Source organism: Pleurodeles waltl, chromosome 4_1 (genome assembly GCF_031143425.1).
Source record: "Pleurodeles waltl isolate 20211129_DDA chromosome 4_1, aPleWal1.hap1.20221129, whole genome shotgun sequence".
NCBI lineage: Eukaryota > Metazoa > Chordata > Amphibia > Caudata > Salamandridae > Pleurodeles > Pleurodeles waltl.
Window position 1 is genome coordinate 422,579,223 of NC_090442.1, and position 23,728 is coordinate 422,602,950.

General features: G+C 43.3%; 1 protein-coding gene across 3 annotated transcripts in view; it reads left to right on the forward strand.

Moving 5' to 3' along the window:
* The window catches only part of OPTN (optineurin), a 309,738-nt gene that overhangs the window by 121,457 nt on the left and 164,553 nt on the right, over nucleotides 1–23,728 (forward strand). For all 3 annotated transcript variants that reach the window (XM_069228672.1, XM_069228671.1, XM_069228673.1), the window contains 2 exons: nucleotides 3,055–3,189; nucleotides 9,320–9,413. In XM_069228672.1, the coding sequence (XP_069084773.1) occupies nucleotides 3,055–3,189; nucleotides 9,320–9,413 (229 nt within the window). The remainder of the gene's footprint in view (nucleotides 1–3,054; nucleotides 3,190–9,319; nucleotides 9,414–23,728) is intronic.

Below are 23,728 nucleotides of genomic sequence, written 5' to 3' on the forward strand. Positions count from 1 at the left end.
GAACTGATCCTGTAGTAGTAGCTGGATAAAGATCCAAGTCAAGGATATTTCTTTGTTCAAGTCCATGACATCTACTATATTTGAGCACATGCAAATATTCCCATAAGCCGTGAGTAATGTTTTCTGTGTCTATTTCTCTCTAAAGAAAATTAATTTAATTCATGTAGATTCTGATGAGTACAGGCTCGTTATATCACAACCAAAGATGAGAACACATTTAATGGGAGAGTTCCAGAACCATATGTGCTTCCAGCAGAATCCAAAAAGGCCATTCACCAAATGCAAAGTTTCAGACTCTGGACCTGAAATTGCCAAAGCCGCAACTCCACTGCTGAACTCCGATGTCCATAGATCTGTTAAAATTAGCCTGTGAGCTATCCCCTTTTTTCAGAACACAAAAAAACACAAACTATTTGTTTCTGAATGTGTGACAAAGAAATTCTTTAGAGGCATACTTACCGAATTCCTTCCATTTGCTTTGTTAAAGCGTGTAGGAGAAATTAAAGCATTATCCATTAAGCAATTCTATTTAAACGTTTCTTCAAAGACTAGGTGTTGGTAAGATTAAACTCATTCTTTATGCCTACAGTTTCAACTGAGATTCTCTTAAACCAGCCATTGTCACTAAAAACGTTTTCCAGAATCAGAAGTTGGATAAGAAAGCTCCGAGCACCCCAGTACTAAGCGAGAATCAAAATAATATCTGGACAGGACCAAACTGTACCATAGGACTGGCAAATATTTTTGGTATTTAGTTAAGCTAATAAAAGACCGGCTTTATCTAAACAATACAGAGCCATGTATTTCACACCCTTTATTACTATACCAAAACCAGGCAAATCAGAGATGGAATAGAATGGTATTACTTAAAAAGTTGACCCAACTTCATCCTTACATGCAGTAGTACTTGGATGTAGAAACACTGCTGCATGGCAGTGCCAACCAGAAGAGAAGAATGAAGCAAGAGCTCTTCAGAGCAAGTTCAAAGAAGAGACTCTTCATTCCCACCGACCCATTATTAGTCACTGCTGATTCAGAGGATGCAAATCTATGTAAGATCTAATGCTGGAGAAGTCATTTACCTGTAACTGCTGTTCTCCCACATGAGTTCCTTGACAGATTCGAGTATGATCAATCTCCCTCCCTGGTGTTGGGGTAGAGATGTAGGGCCAGATGTAGGAAGATATGTTTTTGCGACTCAGAAATTGCGAGTCGGTGCGACTCGCAATTTCCGAGTCGCAAAATCATATGCAAAATGGTGTACATGACACCTTCTGCGAATCGCAAGGGGGTCGCAAAGACCCACCTCATTAACATTAATGAGGTGGGTCGCAATTTGCGACCCCCTTGCGATTCCCTGCACTCACAGGGATGGTGGCCTGCTGGAGACAGCAGACCTCCATGTCTGTGACTGCTTTTTAAAAAAAGCAGTTTTTCTTTTTTTGTATTGCAGCCCGTTTTCCTTAAAGGAAAACGAGTTGCAATACAAAAGAAAAAATTAAACCATTTGGTTTCGTTTTTCAGAGTAGGCAGTGGTCCATTGGACCACTGGCTGCGCTGATAAAATATTTATGGTGACATACACAAAGGGGAAGGGGTCCCGTGGGGACCCCTTCCCTTTTGCGAATGAGTTAGCACCCACTTGACATGGGTGCTAACTGCGAATTGCTTTGCGACCGCGTTTGCGGTCACAAAGCAATTCTGCATCGCGATGCGAATCGCACATAGGAAGGGAACACCCCTTCCTATTTGCTTGTCACATTCCCATTTTGTGAGTCGGTACCGACTCGCAAAATGGGAATGTGCATCGCGATGCCCATTTTGTATGGCGCAAACTGCGAATTTCGCAGTTTGCGGCATGCAAAACGGTTGCTACATCTGGCCCGTAGTGAGCACACTGGTACTTACAATATCACAATGGCTTCCGAGGGCAGAGCTCGTCTGTCCACACCATTTGTCCAAAAATTGAGTAAAATAATGAGATGGGTATGCTATTGCACCAAATGAGCTAATACTGCTATTTATTTATAGAGGAAATTCCTAGCTTTACCACTTAGAATACTTCAGACGTGTGAACTGCTGAAAGACAGAAAGAAGCAACTTTGTTCTTGCTGGCACATGGCAGGTTGACTGGCCATAAATGGAGGCATGGGCCTTAGTTGTGCCACACAGTCGTCATTTGGCATTTTAGCAGCTCCTTGTAGGTGGGCGGGCAGTCCTCTGTTTTTTCCTTCTGGGTATCACAAGCTTCGTTTGACTCCGCAGAGGTTTCCTCATGACCTTTTACACTTCCCCCCCCCAGAGAACCCACCCAAATCTGGCACTTTTGAAGCTATTGCCTAGTTCAACAGCCCCAGCAGTCGAGCTAAACTGGACACCTTCAGCACGGTGCCCAGCTAATTCCTGTCTTTCTTCTTGCAACTTCAGTAGCATCGACTCTGTTTCTGATCCAAGTGTTCAGTTATTTATCTGCCCCTTCCCAATGTTATGCAGAAAAGGCATTCAACAGGCCCAGTACATTAAATATATTATTGTGACACCGTCTGTTGTTAATGTCTGTTGGTATGTATTCATGTAAGTGAGCGCCCATTTGCCTTAAACTTTGAGCGTTTTCAACAGCGCGACCCATTTTCATGTGAGACCGCATTCAGACCAGGCACTGTTGGTGTCTGAAGAGCTGTGTAACATACATATAGAAGAAAGTCAATGACTTCAAAGTCCTCACAAGCCTAGAAGTGGTGTTGAAATCATGATTCACTGAAGCCCGCATTTGTGCACGCAGGGCTTTCATCCGAAACTCACATAGTAATGTCCCTTTTCATGTCTTTGCCCTTTGTTCTACACAGCACTCTCATAAGTCGCCAGACCTGTTGCCTTTCATTTGCACTTTTGTTGTTGTAAGTGTACGCAGGGGCCTCAGGATTCTTCAGTGTTACTCTTCACTTAATTACACTCCTAGAATAATATAATTATTTCAGCGTGTATGTGTTCTTTTAGCCTCTGTATTTAGATATTCTGTAGAAAGTGTTTCTAATGACCTGTGTTTCAATACAGGAGTGCATCTATGGAGGTTGCAAAGAGCAGTATGGGAACCGAGGAGCTAACAGTCAGCAAGTTGCTTCACAGCCTCGAAGAAGAGACTCAGAAAGTAGAAAAACTTGAAAAAGAACTCCAGACGACCAGGGAAAGGTATGACCTGGTTACAAAGTGTGTGTGCTGACGCACAGGTGTTCCGTTACTTAAGTCTCTTTTCCTTTTTGAAAGGCATAGTTCAAAGAGACAATCCATACATAAAATATTTTAGTTACTTTTCAAAATGGAGACGTTGGACAATGATCCGTAGTGCATCAGTCATCAAAAATCCAGCTAGTTCCTCAGTTCATATTTATAAGCAGTGGCACAGCAAAAGGAAAATAGTTATATGAAAAAGAAAATGCCACTCAAAGAAAGATCACTAAATGCAAAAACGTGACATTTTAAAAGGAGAGAACTGCGCTAATTTTGATGTTGCTTACTGCAAAAGAGCAAAAGTTGAAATTCTGAAGGGCACCAATATTGTTGCGTGTGCTTCAAAATTATTTTTCACTCCTGAAATCAAAGGCAACTTTGTTATGTTTGGTATCCACCCGCATCGCTGATTCAACTACAAATCATTAATGTACACACCTTATCTTTTCAAATCGCAGTCCTCAACTGCGAGATCAACAAAAAATAAGTTCACGCAGTGTCTAGGCACATAAGTGAGACATTGCACATGACACTCAAGTTTCATGTGTCAGCCCAGAGCAAATAAAATAGTGAAGAGCAGACCCATAAACTTCATGTGATAAGCACCATTAAAGCAAGTCAAAATGAGTGTGGTTGTTCTCGAAATCCTTCTACATGAAGTAGGAGTGATGACTATTACTACTCAGGAAAGAGTCTTAGGAGCACATGCCTACATAAATATATTACAGAAGAAATACTGTGTGTGTTTGCTATACTGTAATTTTGTCAACATTTCCACATTGATAGGAAATAGGTCAGGTGATCACCAAAATGATTTTTTCCTTCAGCTACTATAAATAATTTCTAAAATACCTATTATCTCAATAATTAAATTTTCTATCGCACAAAGAGAGAGGAACAAAAAGTCACATTCCTTTCATCATCTAAATTCCCTGAATCCTAAAAGTTGTGTCTTGGATCCAGTTAGTTCAGCTTGTGCTGCATAAGTACACCGATGTTCTGGTCACAAATGATTCTAGCAATAAAAAAGTGTTTTTTTCAAGGAGGGAAGAATGTTATACCAGTTTGTTATTTTGTAAATGATTGAATGGATTCTGAAGGTCCAACTCCAGACATTGTTGCAAAAAACAGGGTATCCTAAACTCTAGAGAACCTTGACTTGTTTAGTCCCTTCTTCATTTGGGGTCTTCTCAGGATGATGAACTGGCTGGACCTATGTCTTCTAAGTTAGTGGGGATGTGGGGTTTCCTTATTTGCTGTATGGAAACATATAAAGTTTTTGTTACATAGTTGTTAAAGCAAACGCCTAGTGCAGACATCCGTTTTTAGAAACAAAATTAAATTACCATCTTTTTGAGAATCCAATTTAATTACAAATGTATATATACCTTTTAGACCCGAAATGTTTATTTGGTTATGTTTTACATAGTTCTGTAGCGTTTCTAGATCCTGGCTTATGTGAGCAGCGAGAGAGGCTGTGTTTGCAACCATGGTTGTTGGGAGACACCAACTTGCGTCTCAGCCTCCACATAGAGGCAGCTTGAGAGACACTGAATGTTTTGCTCCGATTTTTCTTTTTTTCCTTTAATGCCTGGACCAGGTCAGAGCCTCGGTCTTACATCTGCTGGGTCTGACTGTCCTAAGTTGGATATTTGAATTGAGGGGCGACGATGCAAGCTGTTTTCAGTACTGACATGTAACTGAACTTGATGGCATCATAACAATGGTCTGTTAGGATTTGTGGTTACACATTCATCTCCAATGTTCTTGATGTAAACATTTAATGGATTGCTTCTTTTTAAGGTGTTGTTTATATACTGTTTAAGGAAGTTGGTGGCAATTACCTCTGTTCTGATTTCTTTGAGGTGCTTGTGAATGCTGGGAGCTCCAAGCATGGTTAAATGGCTAATGGAATTTGTAGTTCTCAGTAGAAGTGGCAGATTTTGTCTTATCAGGTTTAAATTGGTCCACATGTAATATGATTAAGCAAGAAATATATCTCTCTTTTCATTTCCCATGGTTGCGCTTAATAGTAGTGTAATTATTTGAAAAAAACTGTTGTTTCTTTGGGGGATAGTATGGTATATATTTCCCACTATTGTCAAAAGTGTCAGGCCACAGGCCTCAGCTATATATTTTGAATTTCAGTGGTCTCATTCCGGCTTCTACCAAATGTGTCAAATGTTAATATAAAATGGGGTCTCCTTTCTTTACAGAAGAGATTGTGTACTACCTTCCTTTGACTCTTTACCACATTGAATACAGTCCACCTGATTTTTTTCTCATTGTGATTGTTTTTTAAGAAGTGTTTAACCAGGGGTGCCATCATATTGCTGCAGCGAATTCTAGATTTAGTGTGGCTTATCCGTTTCCGAGCTTCCTGTTGCCAATGTATAGCTTTTCACATGGGCATGATATCTCGTATACTACGCTCTTTGTTGTGCAGTTCATGAAGTTTAGTTCCTATAAGATAGTACTGCCTACTAGTGTTTGTTGTCATGGCTTGCATTCTTCTCATTTATGTTGTCTTTTGATTGGCTGTAGCTTCCAGTATTGTCGTAGGGGCTTCTGTGTTATGGTTCATAGTGCTGTCTATGCTTGTACCGAGTAATTTCTTAAGATGCATTTTTGTTAAATTGCAAAGAGTGTTTTTTTTTTAGGAATTGCAATGTAGCGTTGAGAGGTTATGACAATTTTGGGCTATGATTTTCTTGAAAAGATTGGTACTTGGAAAATAAATAAAGACATGATTTCACCTGACCTTTTTTTGTTTCGGTGTAAACATTCTCTAGTGTTTTTTAGTTTTTTCAGGGACCCCTTTTCTATCATTCTTTCAGATTGTTGGGTTGCATGATGGAAGTAGTTTGTTTTTTGTAGTTACTGTGAATCCTACAAAATTGGCTGAATGGGAGGTTGTCTCTCAAATACCTGGGTTGGAAGCCTTCATACCTGAATGCAGTATTCTTATAAGTTTTTTAAATAGGGTTGTGACTAGGATGCTATCTATTTCTTTAACCCAGATATCTGGAAAGTTTATGGTTATTCTGTTTTGTGTTATATTGAACTTGATATCATAGCAACGATTGTTAAGCCATTCAAGGAAAATGTTGAGGTCTGTATCTGTGCCTCTCCATATACAGAATATGCCATTAATATATTTTAATACATACAAAAAGTGATCCTACCGGACAATCCAGGATAGATTAACTCAATTACCATATCCTACCAAAGTGCAGTCTCAAGAGAAATAAACAGTACTTATTACTCCAAAAGGGAAGAGTAAACACAAACATCACAAAAAGAAATAGACACTATTTGCAAGGCCTTTACATTGTATTAGCACTCACTAATACGTATACATTGTACACATAGTGCTTAAAAGAAGTGCACATGTAAAAGTTGAAAAGAAAGAAAACAAAAGGAAACATAGCATAATCACCTATTCTTTACAATGAAGCTTGTTCACATATCTGAATATACACTTCAAATCTATTCCACATTCAAGTGGTAATGGCTTGAGTCAATGTTGACCCCTTGTAATCATTAAATGAATGGCAAAATACTGATTTGATTGTGATTATCATAAACAATGTCTCTTACTGGTTGACCAGCCTATGAAAGGTTAACCAGTCTGTGTCTGTATTGCTTTATATCTGCAAGACAAAGAATCTGTGCATACTGTAGACCAAGAACACTTGTTTGATGCAAAGCTGCGGTTGGTGCACTTCTGCAGAAAACATTACATTTACCTTTCATGGATGAGCATGTTGTGGTTGTGGATGTGTGCGTTCTCTCATGCCTAGATTAAGAAAGCACTCTTTATCTTGGGCTTCTTGATTTGCTCGTGAAAAGCTGCAAAGGCTACATAACATGGCTGTGAGTCTTGGTTGCACACAGTCCGCAAATTCTTTCAGTAAATCAATTAATGGACTTTGTCACCCAATTTAAAATTATCTTTTGTTCTTCATTGCATCGATAAAATCAGTCAGGACTTACATTCTTTAATTCATTGCAACATCCTCAGGGCTAATTATGTCTTCAAAAAGGATGGTGTTCCCAGTAGTGTATTCTGCAGTTGATAGTAGTCAAGTACAAAGCCGATAATCACTTAAAGGTGCTCCGAGTCAGGTTGTCTTAAATATACGCCATCTAGATTAAGCGTTGCAGGTCTTTTGGAGGCCAGCCCAGCCACAGTTTTTAGTTTGATGATTCCCTGTCAGGTCAGATTGTTCAGACTAATTTAAAACCATTGCTGCCACTATATCCTCATTCAGAGATATCAGTGCAACAACATGCTAGCCGGAGGGGCTGCGTGAAAAATAACAGAGAGAACTATAGGAGTGATTTTGCCTTCTGGATAGATTTTCTCAGCTAGCAGAAGGTATCAGAGGCTTCAGGGTTCTCAAGACCAGCTTCAAGGTCAGTTTTACAAAAGAGGGCACCAAGGGAATGCACAAATGAGTTTGAGGAAAGGGCAGAATGACAGAACCAGGCTTTCCAGTTGTAATGGAAGATAGCACAGTAATAAGCTCCCCAAAGACCAGAATACTAGTTGGGAACCCAAGGATGCCAGAAGGTCACCAGCCAAAGAAGCAAACGGTAAGTAGGATACCACACGTACCAAGGAGAACAATAAGGAATCAATGAGAGAAATTAAAAGAGATAGCCCTGCACACTGACACTGGAAGGGTTGAAAATGAAAAAGGAGGTTGGGAGTGACGCAAATGCATCTGAAGTGGAGGCCAACAACAACTAAATGACACTTTGCAAGACATCTGCTCCATTCTGTAATGGTCTTCAGTACTAGCTCAGCTGTTTTCACCCTAGAGGTTCTCAGACTAACCTTTAGATGAAGTTGCCTGATGACATTCTGTTGTGCTGTGTAGTGTCTATGTGAGCTTATTGTCTGCTGCCCTGTTCTCCACAATCTGCATGCCTGCAAATAACCTTATGCCTCAGTCTTACATGAATATTGACTTTACCCATGTCCCCGTAAGGTAGCTGAGATGTTGTGGTGCGAAAGCATTTGAAAATTAAGTGCTTTACGCATGCCTGTTTTGCAAGCAGAATCTTCTGTTTCCTTTACTCCCAACTTTGAAAAGCTCTCCCACTGGAAATGCCATCCACCTTAGATAGGTTTTGAAGGCCCTATGCAACTTAAAACAATTTGTTCTTTTGATTTCTTTAGCTTTTCCACCTTGGTGTTCAAAGATTCCTAGTACCTGTATCTCTTCCGGTGTATGCTGCACAGTTCAGATAAATATATCTAAAAATGACTTGTGAAAGGCTGAACCTATTTCTTCAAGAGCAGCACACAAGTGGGTTCTATGAATTCTTTGTTACAGGATTTGTAAAGCGTACAAGACAAAAACCAAGAACCACAATAAAACACAAACATGCCAAACAAATCCTCTCTATCTAATGACTCCTACTTATTCCTACACTTACCCTTCCATGGTTCTCTCCATCACACCCATTCTTGATTCTACTTAGTTCTGTTTCCATCTCTACTTACTCATCATTCACCCTCAGACAATCACATACCCATCCTCCACACTCAAGTGTTCATCCATCAGCCCAAAACCAAGCATTCATTCATTTATTCGTCCAACTGCCTGCACCCTGTCTCTTTTGACATGCATGGATATGGTCCTACAAGTACATACAATCATATCGCATAACACACAGTCTCACAGTCTTTACAACAAAAATACAGACCCCTAAAACAAGACTGAGCGACTGTTTTTTCAGTGTTTGTTACATTTTGAGAGTGATACAGCAGAATACGTGTCTGGAGATGCTTACTTCTGCAACAGGGGCTAAGGTACTCTGCAGTACACCCACTTTGTACACCAAATGTTTGCTATCCAGTGTTGCCATTTTAATTGTTAATATTATAGGTTTGGGTCCTCCGAAGAAACAATTGTGCCTAACAGCGTAATAATGGCAAGCCAGTGTATAAGTGTTTGAAACATTCAAAAGACACAGACCTACAGTTCATCATTGACTTGACAACTGTGTATGTGAAAGGTGTATGCCATTTGTCATATTTAAAGATGGCAAAAGCAAACTCAGATATTATTTATTTTAGGTTAGCAGAACTGCAGAAGAAGATGTCTGATGTTACTGAGAAGAACACCCAGACAGACGAAGAAGAGGAGAAAGAGGATCCCAAAGAAAATAATGTAGGTGCAATTCGGAGAGAATAGTGTAGCACTGTGATTGCTGGCTGGAGTCAACTATTTGTGTCTAGTTCTGTGTCAGGAACACTATTCAAAAGGGTAAAAGCCATATTCAACCCGCAATTTAATTATTATTTATTATTTACTTTTGCTATTCATATAACGCAGCACTAGCCACTGGGGTGCTGTACACTAAAAGCATAGCTACATAAAATATCATAATGTTAAGTTACGTAGGAGTACAGGTACCAAAAAGAACTAGAAGGGCTCAGGGAAGCTATGTATGGTGGAGCTTTAGCAGGTGAATTCTGAGCACTTTACAGGTCCCCAAGAGCACTGATCTTCCTAGCCCTGCAGCGTCTGCTTCCAAGCCACTTTATTTTGTCCTTAGTGGTGCATACCCATCATCTGGGAAACACTTTCTCCCTAGTTTGCAATCCTTCACATCCAACAGATGGGTCCTCCAGATCATTTAGGAAGGGTAAGCCCCGCCATTCCTTTCTGGCCCATCCTTTCACATCAGAGCGTCTTTCAGAGGAGCACCTTTCTGCAAAAAGATTTCCAGCGTCAGAAATCTGAATGGGTTGTTGTTCCCACTATTTACTCATACCAAAGAAGGATGGAGGCCTCTGTCCTTTTTAGAGCTTTCCCCTCTGAATGCCTTTCTGTGGAAGGACAGATTCAACATGCTCATGCTGGCCCTGTTCTGCCTGTCCAGGATCCAGGCAACTGAATAGTGGTCTTGTACCAGCAATGCTATATCTATCCTGGAGTCCCACTGATATTACGTTTGGTTCAAAGTAGGTCAGGAGCATTTTCTGTTTTCCGTGCGCCCCTTTGGCCTCACCAGCACGAAAACAATGGCAGCACTTGCTGCCCAACTTCAGAGTATGGGGTTAACAGTCTTCCCCTACCTTGATGACTGACTCTTGATGGCGGGCTTGCCACATTCATTTGGGGACCACCTCCAGATGGCAGCAAACGTTGTAGTTCTCGATCAGTGTGCCAAAGTAGCACTTGACTCCTTCGGAGAGGATTCCTTTTGTAGGAGCTGCCTCGGATATGGTGCAATTCAGGGCACTCTCTCATTCGCAGTGAGTCCAGGACATTCGGGCTGTGATCCTGATGTTTCCACCCCAGTCCTGGGTCTCCGTGAGAGCAGTTTGAGGTTTCTTGGCCTGGTAGCCTGCTGCATTCTGATTGTTGACTATGCCAGGTGGCATATGTGGGCTCCACGCTGGAATCTAAAGTCTCAGTGGGCCTAGCACCTAGGAAACCTGTCTGATTGCATCCAGGCTTCTGAGGAGACTGCAAGAGATCTACAGTGGTGGCTGCTCAACTTCAGTAGGGCCGCCAGTAGTCCCCTCTTCCTGCCCCACCCAGAGCTGACGGTGGATGGAGATCAAAGGAATCTGGTCTCTGGTAGAAAACCAGCCTCAACTTAATCTGTCGGAGTTGCGGGAAATGTAACTGATGCTGCCATCCATCAAAGAGAGGCTGATACAAATTCTCATGAACAGAACCACTTCTATGATACTACAACGAGCAAGGTGGAGTGGGATTCTGAGACCTGTTTTAACCAGTTCTGTGCCGCGGACGTAATGGTTACGTCCTGCGGCACAGTGCTGCTGTGCCCAGGACGTAACCATTACGTCCTGGGCACCCAGCCCAGAGGGAGCGCTCGCTAGCGCTCACTCTGTGGGGTTCCCCCTCACACCCCCCCCCCCCAAGTCAGGGATGGAAGGGGAAGCCCTTGGGCAAGGGTCGCTCCCAGGGGGGGAATTTTTTTTGAAGGCCTATTATTAGGCCGATCTGCCCCCAGGAGGGGGCAGAAAGGGGGGACCCCTGGGGGGCACCAGGGATATATATATATTTTTTTTATTTATTTTTTCAGGTGTGGTGAGCGACCCCTTAGGCAAGGGTCGCTCCCATAGGGGGCAAATTAAATTTAGGCCATTTCTGCCCCCCTTGGGGGCAGATTGGCCTATTTTTGTGAGGCCAATCTGCCCCCAAGGGGGGCAGAAACCACTAGACACCAGGGAGTTTTTTTTTTGTTCGTGAATTTCACGTAAGGGGAGCGACCCCTTAGGTAAGGGTCATTCACCTGGGGGGCAAATTTATTTTAGGCCATTTCTGCCCCCCAGGGGGGCAGATCAGCCTATTTTTATTAGGCTGATCTGCCCCCAAGGGGGGCAGAAACCACTAGGCACCGGGGATTTTTGTTGTTGTTGTTGTTTTACAGATGGGGAGCGACCTCTTAGGCAAGGGTCACTCCCCTGGAGGGGCAAATTGTATTTAGGCAATTTCTGGCCGCTTTGGGGGCAGATCGGACGATTATAGGTCAATCTGCCCCCAAGGGGGGCAGAAACCACTAGGCACCAGGGATCTTTTTATTTTTTGCGCCGTCAGGCAAACGGAGCAACCCCGTAGGCAAGGGTCGCTCCCTGGGGGGGGGGGTTGAGGGGCACATATATTTTAGGCCATTTCTGCCCCCCCTGGGGGCAGATCGGCCTATTGTTATTAGGCGATCTGCCCCCGGGAGGTAGAAACCTCTAGGCGCCAGGGCTAAAAAAAATTGTGTTTTTTTTTTTTTGTTTGTTTGTTTTTTTAGAGATGGGGAGCGATCCCTTAGGCAAGGGTCACTCCCCTGGAGGGGCAAATTGTATTTAGACCATTTCTGCCCCCCTTGGGGGCAAATCGGCCGATTTTAGGTGAATCTGCCCCCAAGGGTGGTTTTTTTTTCTTTTTTCTTTTTTTAGAGATGGGGAGCAACCCCTTAGGCAAGGGTCGCTCCCCTGGAGGGGCAAGTTGTATTTAGGCCATTTCTGCCCGCTTTGGGGGCAGATCGGCCGATTTTAGGTCAATCTCCCCCCAAGGGGGGCAGAAACCACTAGGCACTGGGGATCTTTTTTTTTTTTGCGCCGTCACGCAAGGGGAGCGACCCCGTAGGCAAGGGTCGCTCCCCTGGAGGGGCAAATTGTATTTAGACCATTTCTGCCCCCCCACCCGGGGCCGGCTGAGCTAGAGGCCAAAATCCACAGGTAGGCACTTTGCAAAAAACACCTCTGTTTTCTCTGAAAAAATGTGATGTGTCCACGTTGTGTTTTGGGCCATTTCCTTTCATGGGCGCTAGGCCCACCCACACAAGTGAGGTACCATTTTTATCGGGAGACTTGGGGGAACGCTGGGTGGAAGGATATTTGTGGCTCCTCTCAGATTGCAGAACTTTCTGTCACCGAAATGAGAGGAAAAAGTGTTTTTTGGGCCAAATTTTGAGGTTTGCAAAGGATTCTGGGTAACAGAACCTGGTCAGAGCCCCACAAGTCACCCCATCTTGGATTCCCCTAGGTGTCTAGTTTTCAGAAATGTGCTGGTTTGCTAGGTTTCCCCAGGTGCTGGCTGAGCTAGAGGCCAAAATCCACAGGTAGGCACTGTTTTCTGTGAAAAAATGTGATGTGTCCATGTTGTGTTTTCGGCCATTTCTTTCGTGGGCGCTAGGCCTACCCACACAAGTGAGATACCATTTTTATTGGGAGACTTGGGGGAATGCTGGGTGGAAGGAAATGTGTGGCTCCTCTCAGATTCCAGAACTTTCTGTCACCGAAATGTGAGGAAAATTTGTTTTTTTTAGCCAAATTGTGAGGTTTGCAAAGGATTCTGGGTAACAGAACCTGGTCAGAGCCCCACAAGTCACCCCATCTTGGATTCCCCTAGGTCTCTAGTTTTCACAAATGCACAGGTTTGGTAGGTTTCCCTGGGTGCCGGCTGAGCTAGGGGCCAAAATCTACAGGTAGGCACTTTGCAAAAAACACCTCTGTTTTCTGTAAAAAAAAAAAATGGGATGTGTCCACGTTGTGTTTTAGGCCATTTCCTTTTGTGGGCGCTAGGCCTACCCACACAAGTGAGGTACCATTTTTATCGGGAGACTTGGGGGAACGCTGGGTGGAAGGAAATTTGTGGCTCCTCTCAGATTCTAGAACTTTCTGTCACCGAAATGAGAGGAAAATGTGTTTTGTTTTTTTTAGCCACATTTTGAGGTTTGCAAAGGATTCTGGGTAACAGAACCTGGTCAGAGCCCCACAAGTCACCCCATCTTGGATTCCCCTAGGTCTCTAGTTTTCAAAAATGTGCTGGTTTGATAGGTTTCCCTAGGTGCCGGCAGAGCTAGGGACCAAAATCTGCACCTCTGTTTTCTGTAAAAAAAAAAAATGGGATGTGTCCACGTTGTGTTTTGGGCCATTTCCTTTCGTGGGCGCTAGGCCTACCCACACAAGTGTGGTACCATTTTTATCGGGAGACTTGGGGGAACGCTGGGTGGAAGGAAATTTGTGGCTCCTCTCAGATTCCAGAACTTTCTGTCACCGAAATGTGAGGAAAATGTGTTTTTTTTAGCCAAATTTTGAGGTTTGCAAAGGATTCTGGGTAACAGAACCTGGTCAGAGCCCCACAAGTCACCCCATCTTGGATTCCCCTAGGTCTCTAGTTTTCACAAATGCACAGGTTTGGTAGGTTTCCCTGGGTGCCGGCTGAGCTAGGGGCCAAAATCTACAGGTAGGCACTTTGCAAAAAACACCTCTGTTTTCTGTAAAAAAAAAAAATGGGATGTGTCCACGTTGTGTTTTAGGCCATTTCCTTTTGTGGGCGCTAGGCCTACCCACACAAGTGAGGTACCATTTTTATCGGGAGACTTGGGGGAACGCTGGGTGGAAGGAAATTTGTGGCTCCTCTCAGATTCTAGAACTTTCTGTCACCGAAATGAGAGGAAAATGTGTTTTGTTTTTTTTAGCCACATTTTGAGGTTTGCAAAGGATTCTGGGTAACAGAACCTGGTCAGAGCCCCACAAGTCACCCCATCTTGGATTCCCCTAGGTCTCTAGTTTTCAAAAATGTGCTGGTTTGATAGGTTTCCCTAGGTGCCGGCAGAGCTAGGGACCAAAATCTGCACCTCTGTTTTCTGTAAAAAAAAAAAATGGGATGTGTCCACGTTGTGTTTTGGGCCATTTCCTTTCGTGGGCGCTAGGCCTACCCACACAAGTGTGGTACCATTTTTATCGGGAGACTTGGGGGAACGCTGGGTGGAAGGAAATTTGTGGCTCCTCTCAGATTCCAGAACTTTCTGTCACCGAAATGTGAGGAAAATGTGTTTTTTTTAGCCAAAGTTTGAGGTTTGCAAAGGATTCTGGGTAACAGAACCTGGTCAGAGCCCCACAAGTCACCCCATCTTGGATTCCCCTAGGTCTCTAGTTTTCAAAAATATGCTGGTTTGGTAGGTTCCCCTTGGTGCCGGCTGAGCTAGGGACCAAAATCTACAGGTAGGCACTTTGCAAAAAACACTTCTGTTTTCTGTAAAAAAATGGGATGTGTCCACGTTGTGTTTTGGGCCATTTCCTTTCGTGGGCGCTAGGCCTACCCACACAAGTGAGGTACCATTTTTATCGGGAGACTTGGGGGAACGCTGGGTGGAAGGACATTTGTGGCTCCTCTAAGATTCCAGGACTTTCTGTCACCGAAATGTGAGGAAAATGTGTTTTTTTTAGCCAAATTTTGAGGTTTGTAAAGGATTCTGGGTAACAGAACCTGGTCAGAGCCCCACAAGTCACCCCATCTTGGATTCCCCTAGGTCTCTAGTTTTAAAAAATGCACAGGTTTGGTAGGTTTCCCTAGGTGCTGGCTGAGCTAGGGACCAAAATCTACAGGTAGGCACTTTGCAAAAAACACCTCTGTTTTCTGTAAAAAAAAATGGGATGTGTCCACGTTGTGTTTTGGGCCATTTCCTTTCGTGGGCGCTAGGCCTACCCACACAAGTGAGGTATCATTTTGTCTCGGGAGACTTAGGGGAACATAGAATAGCAAAACAAGTGTTATTGCCCCTTGTCTTTCTTTACATTTTTTCCTTCCAAATATAAGAGAGTGTGTAAAAAAGACGTCTATTTGAGAAATGCCCTGTAATTCACATGCTAGTATGGGCACCCCGGAATTCAGAGATGTGCAAATAACCACTGCTCCGCAACACCTTATCTTGTGCCCATTTTGGAAATACAAAGGTTTTCTTGATAGCTATTTTTTATTCTTTATATTTCAGCAAATGAATTGATGTATACCCGGTATAGAATGAAAACCCAAGGCAGGGTGAAGGTCATTTATTGGCTCTGGGTACCTAGAGTTCTTGATGAACCTACAAGCCCTATATATCCCCGCAACCAGAAGAGTCCAGCAGATGTAACGGTATATTGCTTTAAAAAATCTGACATTGCAGGAAAAAGTTACAGAGTAAAACGTAGAGAAAAATTGCAGATTTTTTCACTTCATTTTCAATGTTTTTTTTTTCAGTTGTTATTTTCTGTAGGAAACCCTTGTAGGATCTATACAAATTTACCCCTTGCTGAATTCAGAATTTTGTCTACTTTTCAGAAATGTTTCGGTTTCTGGGATCCAGCATTGGTTTCGTGCCCATTTCTGTCACTGACTGGAAGGAGGCTGAAAGCACAAAAAACCGTAAAAATTGGGTATGTCCCAGTAAAATGGCAAAATTGTGTTGAAAAATTGGGTTTTCTGATTCAAGTCTGCCTGTTCCTGAAAGCTGGGAAGCTGGTGATTTTAGCACCGCAAATCCTTTGTTGATGCCATTTTCAGGGGAAAAAACACAAGCCTTCTTCTGCAGCCCCTTTTTCCCATTTTTAAAAAAAAAAAACGAAATGTTCACTGTATTTTGGATAATTTCTTGGCCTCCTTCTGGGGGACCCACAAAGTCTGGGTACCTCTAGAATCCCTAGGATGTTGGAAAAAAAGGACGCAAATTTGGTGTGGGTAGCTTATGTGAACAAAAGGTTATGAGGGCCTAAGCGAGATCTGCCCCAAATAGCCAAAAAAAGGCTCGGCACAGGAGGGGAAAAGGCCTGGCAGCGAAGGGGTAATGAGGCTCTGCGCTTACTAAATTTGCTAGGATATCAGGGCATCATCCTGGAACCATCTGGTGGGGCCTTTAAACGTCAGAGTCAGGGTGAAGGAGCTCAGCCAGTGGCACCTGGTGAATTATGAATAGCAGTTGTCCCCTGAGGTGGCGCAGGGCATCATTCACCACCATCGAGAATGCGCAGTGTCAAAACGTTGGCACATTTGATTTCCCAGGAAAGCTCTTTCTGGAGGACATATTCCTGCTAAAGTGGAGCATGGGACTCCTGCATGCATTTCCACCTCTGCCTCTCCTGACCTAAGTCTTGAAGAATATCAGGAATGACCAGGCCCAAGTTAGATTAATGGCTCAATGTTAGGCCAGCAGTGTGTGGTACCTGCAACTTCTGGGCACCAACATCTGTCCTCCAATCAGGCTGACACTTCTGGAGAGTCTTCTGTCGCAGCAGCAAGGTTGGGTGTTTCACCCAGACCTGCACAATTTACACCTCCATGTGTGGAGAATGAGTAGTGGCAGTTTACTGCATTTCATCTTCCTCCCTAATAGTCGGGGATGTTATCCTTGCATCCAGGCATCAGTCTACAAAGTTAATTTACAACAGACACTGGGTTCAAATGTGTGGTCTGGTGTGGGTTCCATAGCACAGACCACTTAGCAAGCCAAAGTACTATAGTATGTTTTATTGTTTGGCCTGCCTTTGGCCTAGAAATGAATTGCAGTGGGCAATTTTATGTTTATTTGTCTGTCCTTTTGGCCTTTTTATGTTTGCCAGACCAACAATCTGTGAAGGTGATCCCGCCCCAACACCCTCCTTACCTGGCGGGTCTCTAGGTCTGGAGACGGATCGTTTCCCCTCCACTCAATCCACGCAGCTCCTGGAACAAGAAGTGAAGGAAAACTGATGTCAGCAGGAGAAGGAATACAAAAAAAAACAACGACAAAGGACTTTTGCTTGCAGAAACAGTGATGTGAAAGTGACTCCCCGACCAATGAAATCCATTGTATAAACCCAAAAGATCAACCGGAAGGATGGTGAAACACGGAAGTAAAAGGGCGACAGAAAATAGAGTGCGGGGAGGCAAAGGAGCAGAGAGAACATAAAGGAGACACGGAACAAAGAGAACCAGATGCTGCTGAACCCGACGGAGGAAGCTGACCGGGAAGGCGCTGATTGAACCAGGGCCAGCAGTGAATATTGAGGGGAGGGTATACTTTGTGGTGTACTTTCAGATTTTCTCATTTCTCATTTCTGTTCTGGCATGAGTTTTTTTTCTTTTCCCTTTTACCCAAGACCTGCTGTTGGAATCAGAGGAATTTAGTACCTCAGCGAACGATTGCTCAGCCTCTGCGCCAGCAGCAATGAGATGACAGCCCTTTATCAGCACCTGCTACAGCCTACTGCAACGCCAGACTTCTGAACACTCCTGGGGTCCTCCGTATTGCCACGTCAGTGGGAGCGGGTAAGACTGATTGACGGCCCGCAGAGCCCTGGGGGAGCTTTTTCTGACTAATAGCGCTACAGTGCTGCTACACTTTGACTTTAAAAAAATCCATTGTGGGACTTCTCGGACTTGTACTCTGAACTGGGGCCTAACCTGAATGTTGCCTCATGTAATTTGGGAATGACCACCACCAGTAGACAGGGAGCTGGGACTCAGGACCTGGCCCAAACAGAGCTACAGTCCCGGCCTTACAAAGTCTGTCTATTGTTTGGGTGTCTTATTTCAGTTTGTGTTTTATAGAATTATTACATTTGTCATGAAAGCGAGTATCTGACTTTATTTATTGGGCCGTGTACAGCCTTCACGCTACCAGTGAGAGTCACATGCTGAAGATACAGCATTTGCTGAGTTGCTTAGGAACGATAGTAGGTCGGGCCCAGGGTCATCAGGTGTAAAAGGCCTCAGCCCCCACGTTTGGGCCCTGTAACCAATGCTTGCCCTCTAGCCTTCTGAAAGGGGTTCTGACAGGTTTATTAGAGGTTTGGCACACATTTTCCCTTTCAAACAGTTTGTGATGCCATAGTAGGATCTTAATTTGATTATGTTGTTCCTTATGTGCACCCCCTAGTTGCTTCCTCTGACTCTCAAAACTATCTTCCTCATTGCGATCACTTCAGCTTGTCATAGAGTGAACTCCAGGCTCTTTTGAGACAGCTGCTCTTCTCCACCCTTGTTCTAAACAAACAAGTGCGGAGGACCTGGTCAGCCTACATACTGAGATTTGTGACTCCTTTTAATGTTGCACAATCAATAATTTCCCTAGCGTCCTTTGCCCCACCTAACCCCTTGAGAGAGGATGGGAGACTCCTTCAGCTAGACTCCAAAGGGGCTTTATGCTTCCTTATCAATGCCATCAAAGACTTAACAGGTGGCTGATTTTTTTTTTTTGTACGACTCTCTGAGGCAAAGAAGGGCACGGCGGTGCAGAAAACAAATCTGTGGAAGTGAATAGTCTTCTGCATTAAGCTCTGCTGCAAATTTGCCAAACAGCAGCATTTGAAGGGTCTGAGAGTCCATTCCACTCGGGCTAAGGCACCACAACTGCATTGGTGCTTGGAGTGCCTGTCCTGGACATCTGTTAGACATCGATGTGTGCTTCAGTGCACATGTTAACAAAGTACTACTGCTTGACAGCCAGGTCTGAGAGGAAGGGCATTTTGCATCTTCGGTCCCGCAAGACATGTTGGTCTGATCTCACTCCACAGATCCTCCACCTTTGGGCGGTACTGCTTTAGTATCTTTTGTAAAGGTGATATATCTGCAGTAAGAAGTATTCTTCAGAAGAAAAAGTTACTTACCTTTGGTAACACTGTTTCTGGTGGCTACTCTAACAGTAGAATCCTCAGTGTGCTCCAACCTGCCTGTTCTATGAAGTACAATGTCTTTACCATCTAAAAAGGTCCCAAATTAGAGATGTGCACACTGGTACTAACAACTGTTTCGTGCTCCACTGACATTGGTGCACAGGGGTGGCCCTATATACTGCTCTATTCCGTCACTTCTGGGATAAAAAAGCCAACGTGGAGCCACAAGGCGCCACCTACAGTGAGTGGGAGCACTGCTGAGAAAATATCTGGATCCAGCCTGACACCTGGGGATATTCGAGAGGTGAAGAATTTACAGTTGAAGTATCCACCAGAAAAATATTTACTAAAAGTAAGTAACCTGTTCATTTTGTTACAGAGTTTAGGTGTTGGGCATGAAAAAACCTGTCTGGCAATTGTTTTAGATGCCGAAATCTCTAGGATACATAAATTGTTTCTCTTACACCTCCAAATGTGTGCAGTTTATCTTTTCTGTATGAAGGAAGTCCTGTAAGAAAAGCTTTGCACTTTATATAAGTGATGTTGGCAGTGCTATGCAGTTCTAATGAGAGCTAGTGAAGTTGTTTAAGAATTGGGATTAGTTCCCAACAAAGCTGCAGTATTCAGTGTCTTTTATTATAATTCTTTACTGTCATGTACTAGTGTTTCAAATTAGAAAGGGTGCATGTCTGCAGTGTGCAGCGTCTGCCAATCCAGACGTAAGTGAACCTCGGGCTGAGCATAGTTGTGTGTCTGTTTATGAGACATTTAACTTTATAAACCACATATCCTTTCCTCAGGTTCTCCAAGTTAGTGCTTGAGCTATAGGCAGCATAACCTGGAAAATTAGGACAGTGGTTTTCTTTCCTGAGCTGTGTTGTCTTCCGCACATGCACTAACTAAGGTAATATATTTTTGACATGGTTCTCGAAGACGAAACTGGAATCAGATATGTCCTAGCAAACTGTTTTGATACATGCCTTGATTGTGGTGTCTGATGTGTATAAATTAACATTTCAAAGTCTAATACTAAGTAAAAGGATGTGTCTTTAAAAACTTAAGCCACTTTTGAAATGCTTTATGTTCCGCTTTAAGGAATTGAGCAAAGGCATTTAAGGGGCCTTATGGCAAATGGCAACCCCAGAGACATTTTAGCCTGCTGAGAGTAAATGAGTATCTCCTGTGGGAGAGGCACATGGGGAACTGTCTTGTTTGAGAAACATCCTCATTCAAGTCATTTCATATTGAAATCCGTCAAGGGAAATTCATCTTTGTGTACTTTTCAGTCCATAGTATTTCTTTTAGAAGTTGTAAATAAACGATTATAAATTCACAAAAACTACATTTAGTAGAAATGTAAAGATTTCTAATTACACCGGTCTGCATATTGAAAAAGGATGAGTGGGAGCATTTAGGTGCTGCATCTCACATGGGTGATGCAACACACCCATGGGTTGCTATCAGAAACATTTTGGAATAAGGGGTGAGTAAAGTTGGTATGTTATGGACTTTGGCAGGGACATACATAGGTACTTTTAAGATTGTGTGCGTGTGTGTGTGTGTGTGTGTGTGTAAACAGTTACAGTACAGCCATCGGTAGTGCATGCTTACTTCCCAAATTCACACAGAACACCACAGAACAGGTACCATGTGGACACAGGAAGGGCTCGCTCTTCAAAGAGGCAGGGGGTTTAATGGATTATTGAGTGGTGGCATCAAAGCACTACAAAGGTCTCAATAAAAAATACTTTTTAACATGCACTAGGTGTACTCAGGCTGAATTTTTTTTTTTTTCTTCCTTAAGTGCTGAAAATCCATGCATTGTTCTGAGGTATCTGTTATGCAAACATCACAAACCTACTGAACAAGTATCAGAAGAGTATCAGCAGTGGAACCTTCCCTCACACAACAAAACACTAATACCAGATGGACATCAGTTTGGAAGAGACATACATGCATACGTGCGCGCACCCACGCTCCACATGGGGCTCAGCAGTGCAAGCCTCCCTTGAACACGTAGAGTAGGTACCCCATGGTCATCAGCAGTGCTAGCATCCCTTGAGGTGTTCTTTCTGCCTCCAGTGCTAAACTTACCGTCCTCCTTCACCAAAACCAGTATATTATTCAAACATGTCATATATCACCAATTCCCCAATAGCCCCAAATATGCTCTATCCCACCTTAACAGTTTAGGTAATTCAATACTTTGCCAATACAACCATCCAGTCTGATAACTTTACTTCACAAAAAACCTGTAACTTTCCTAATCCCTTAATTTCAGGCCATCATCTACTAGTCCCCCTTCCACATTATTCACAGCATCAAATATCCTCCTACCTCTACATCCCCGGCATCACTTTCATCACCCATTACGCCAGGGGCCGTAGCATAGAATATGGGGCACTCTCCTTGTTTGTGCCAAGCACACCTTTCTAAAGGTGTGTCCGCTGCAAACAAGGAGAGTGTGCCATATTATATTTGAATGCGTTCCTCCGCCCCCCAAAACCTCCCCTCATCCCCCCTGGGCAGCCACAAACTTGTGCTGCCCTCAGGGCTGCATATGTAAGAGAAGTATGGAGCACCCCACCAACACTTTTAAGTGGGATTTGAGATCCCCTTGCAGCCAGGTGCAGTGAGTGACTGCACCCGCCTGCAAGGAGATGGCTGAGGGGTCCATGGGACCTATTTTCGTCCCCACAGAGGGCTACTTTTAGAAGGCGTACTGTAAGTGTGACACCTTTTTGTGAAGCACTTACAGTGCTCCTTCTAAAGGCATGTTTGCCTCTACGTCCACATCCGTAATATGGTGCGAGCGCAGAGGCAAAGTGATTCCCTCATTTGCATGGAGCCATGCAAATGAGGTGTCGCGCTCCAATGATAGCGCTGAGTGGGAGCATTTAGGTGCTGCATCTCACATGGGTGATGCAACACACCCATGGGTTGCTATCAGAAACATTTTGGAATAAGGGGTGAGTAAAGTTGGTATGTTATGGACTTTGGCAGGGACATACATAGGTACTTTTAAGATTGTGTGCGTGTGTGTGTGTGTGTGTGTGTGTGTAAACAGTTACAGTACAGCCATCGGTAGTGCATGCTTACTTCCCAAATTCACACAGAACACCACAGAACAGGTACCATGTGGACACAGGAAGGGCTCGCTCTTCAAAGAGGCAGGGGGTTTAATGGATTATTGAGTGGTGGCATCAAAGCACTACAAAGGTCTCAATAAAAAATACTTTTTAACATGCACTAGGTGTACTCAGGCTGAATTTTTTTTTTTTTCCTTAAGTGCTGAAAATCCATGCATTGTTCTGAGGTATCTGTTATGCAAGCATCACAAACCTACTGAACAAGTATCAGAAGAGTATCAGCAGTGGAACCTTCCCTCACACAACAAAAAACTAATACCAGATGGACATCAGTTTGGAAGAGACACACATGCATACGTGCGCGCACCCACGCTCCACATGGGGCTCAGCAGTGCAAGCCTCCCTTGAACACGTAGAGTAGGTACCCCATGGTCATCAGCAGTGCTAGCATCCCATACACAGAATATATTCTGGAATGGTGGTAGGAGTTAAGTTCAAGCATCCTGCACAGACGAACAGGTTCCTCATGGCCATCAGGAGTGCTAATTTGTCTCAGACACACAGAAGAGATACCACATTAGCCCCAGGAAAGCAAACATCCTCCCCAAACACACAAAATGTGTACTAAATGGGCATATGGTGCTCACCCTTTAATACTGAACAGGGCCTTTCCCAGCATAACCTCCCTGAAGGGACATAAAGAAAATGTCTCACATGAGAACCAGCAGTTAATATTAATATGCAGCATTTAAATCATAAGTTGCAGCTGGTACCTGAAAAGCTAAAGAGAAACATTTAACATTTCAACAACATACATTACCAAGAACAATAGTAGTAGCAACAAGCAGTCTACTTCAGCCAGGGGACACCATCAGTTATGTCTTCAGAAGATTTAGGCCTAACAACAGCTAAACACACTGCTACAGGAACACTTGTCAGCCTCCTGCTCCAAACTCATCTGACTCGTGTCATTAATCTCCGTAACCCTCAGGAAATCCTACCTAGATTGTTATACTAAACTCTAAAAAGCTTATGATTGGTAAGTCTATGGAGTAGTTACGCTTTAGCCAATCAACAACTAAATTGATAACCCAAAATATGACAATTCTACATTTACTAGAACATTTTCTTCAGCACTATCTCATCTGTGGCTCCATTTTTTCATCGCCTCCCAAACCCTTCTTCTCAGAGACAAACTTTTACAATTTCAACTTCACTTCCATCCTCGGGGAAAAAACAAATATTAGTAACATTCTCAAACAATAGAACATTCAACTTATGCAATGCTCAGTTAAAACATGACTTTGTAAGACATAATGCAGCAACCAACTAGGGGTAGCTGTAGACACATCTACTCAAACTCCAAATGCATTTTTATGGAAGCATTGAATTATGGAAAAATAACACAGCATTTAGTTAGAATTTTACTCAGGAACAGAAAAATAAACTGTGGCAACCATTTTCAAAAGCCACTCGTTTTACATGTTAATTCATCATATGTTTAGTTCAT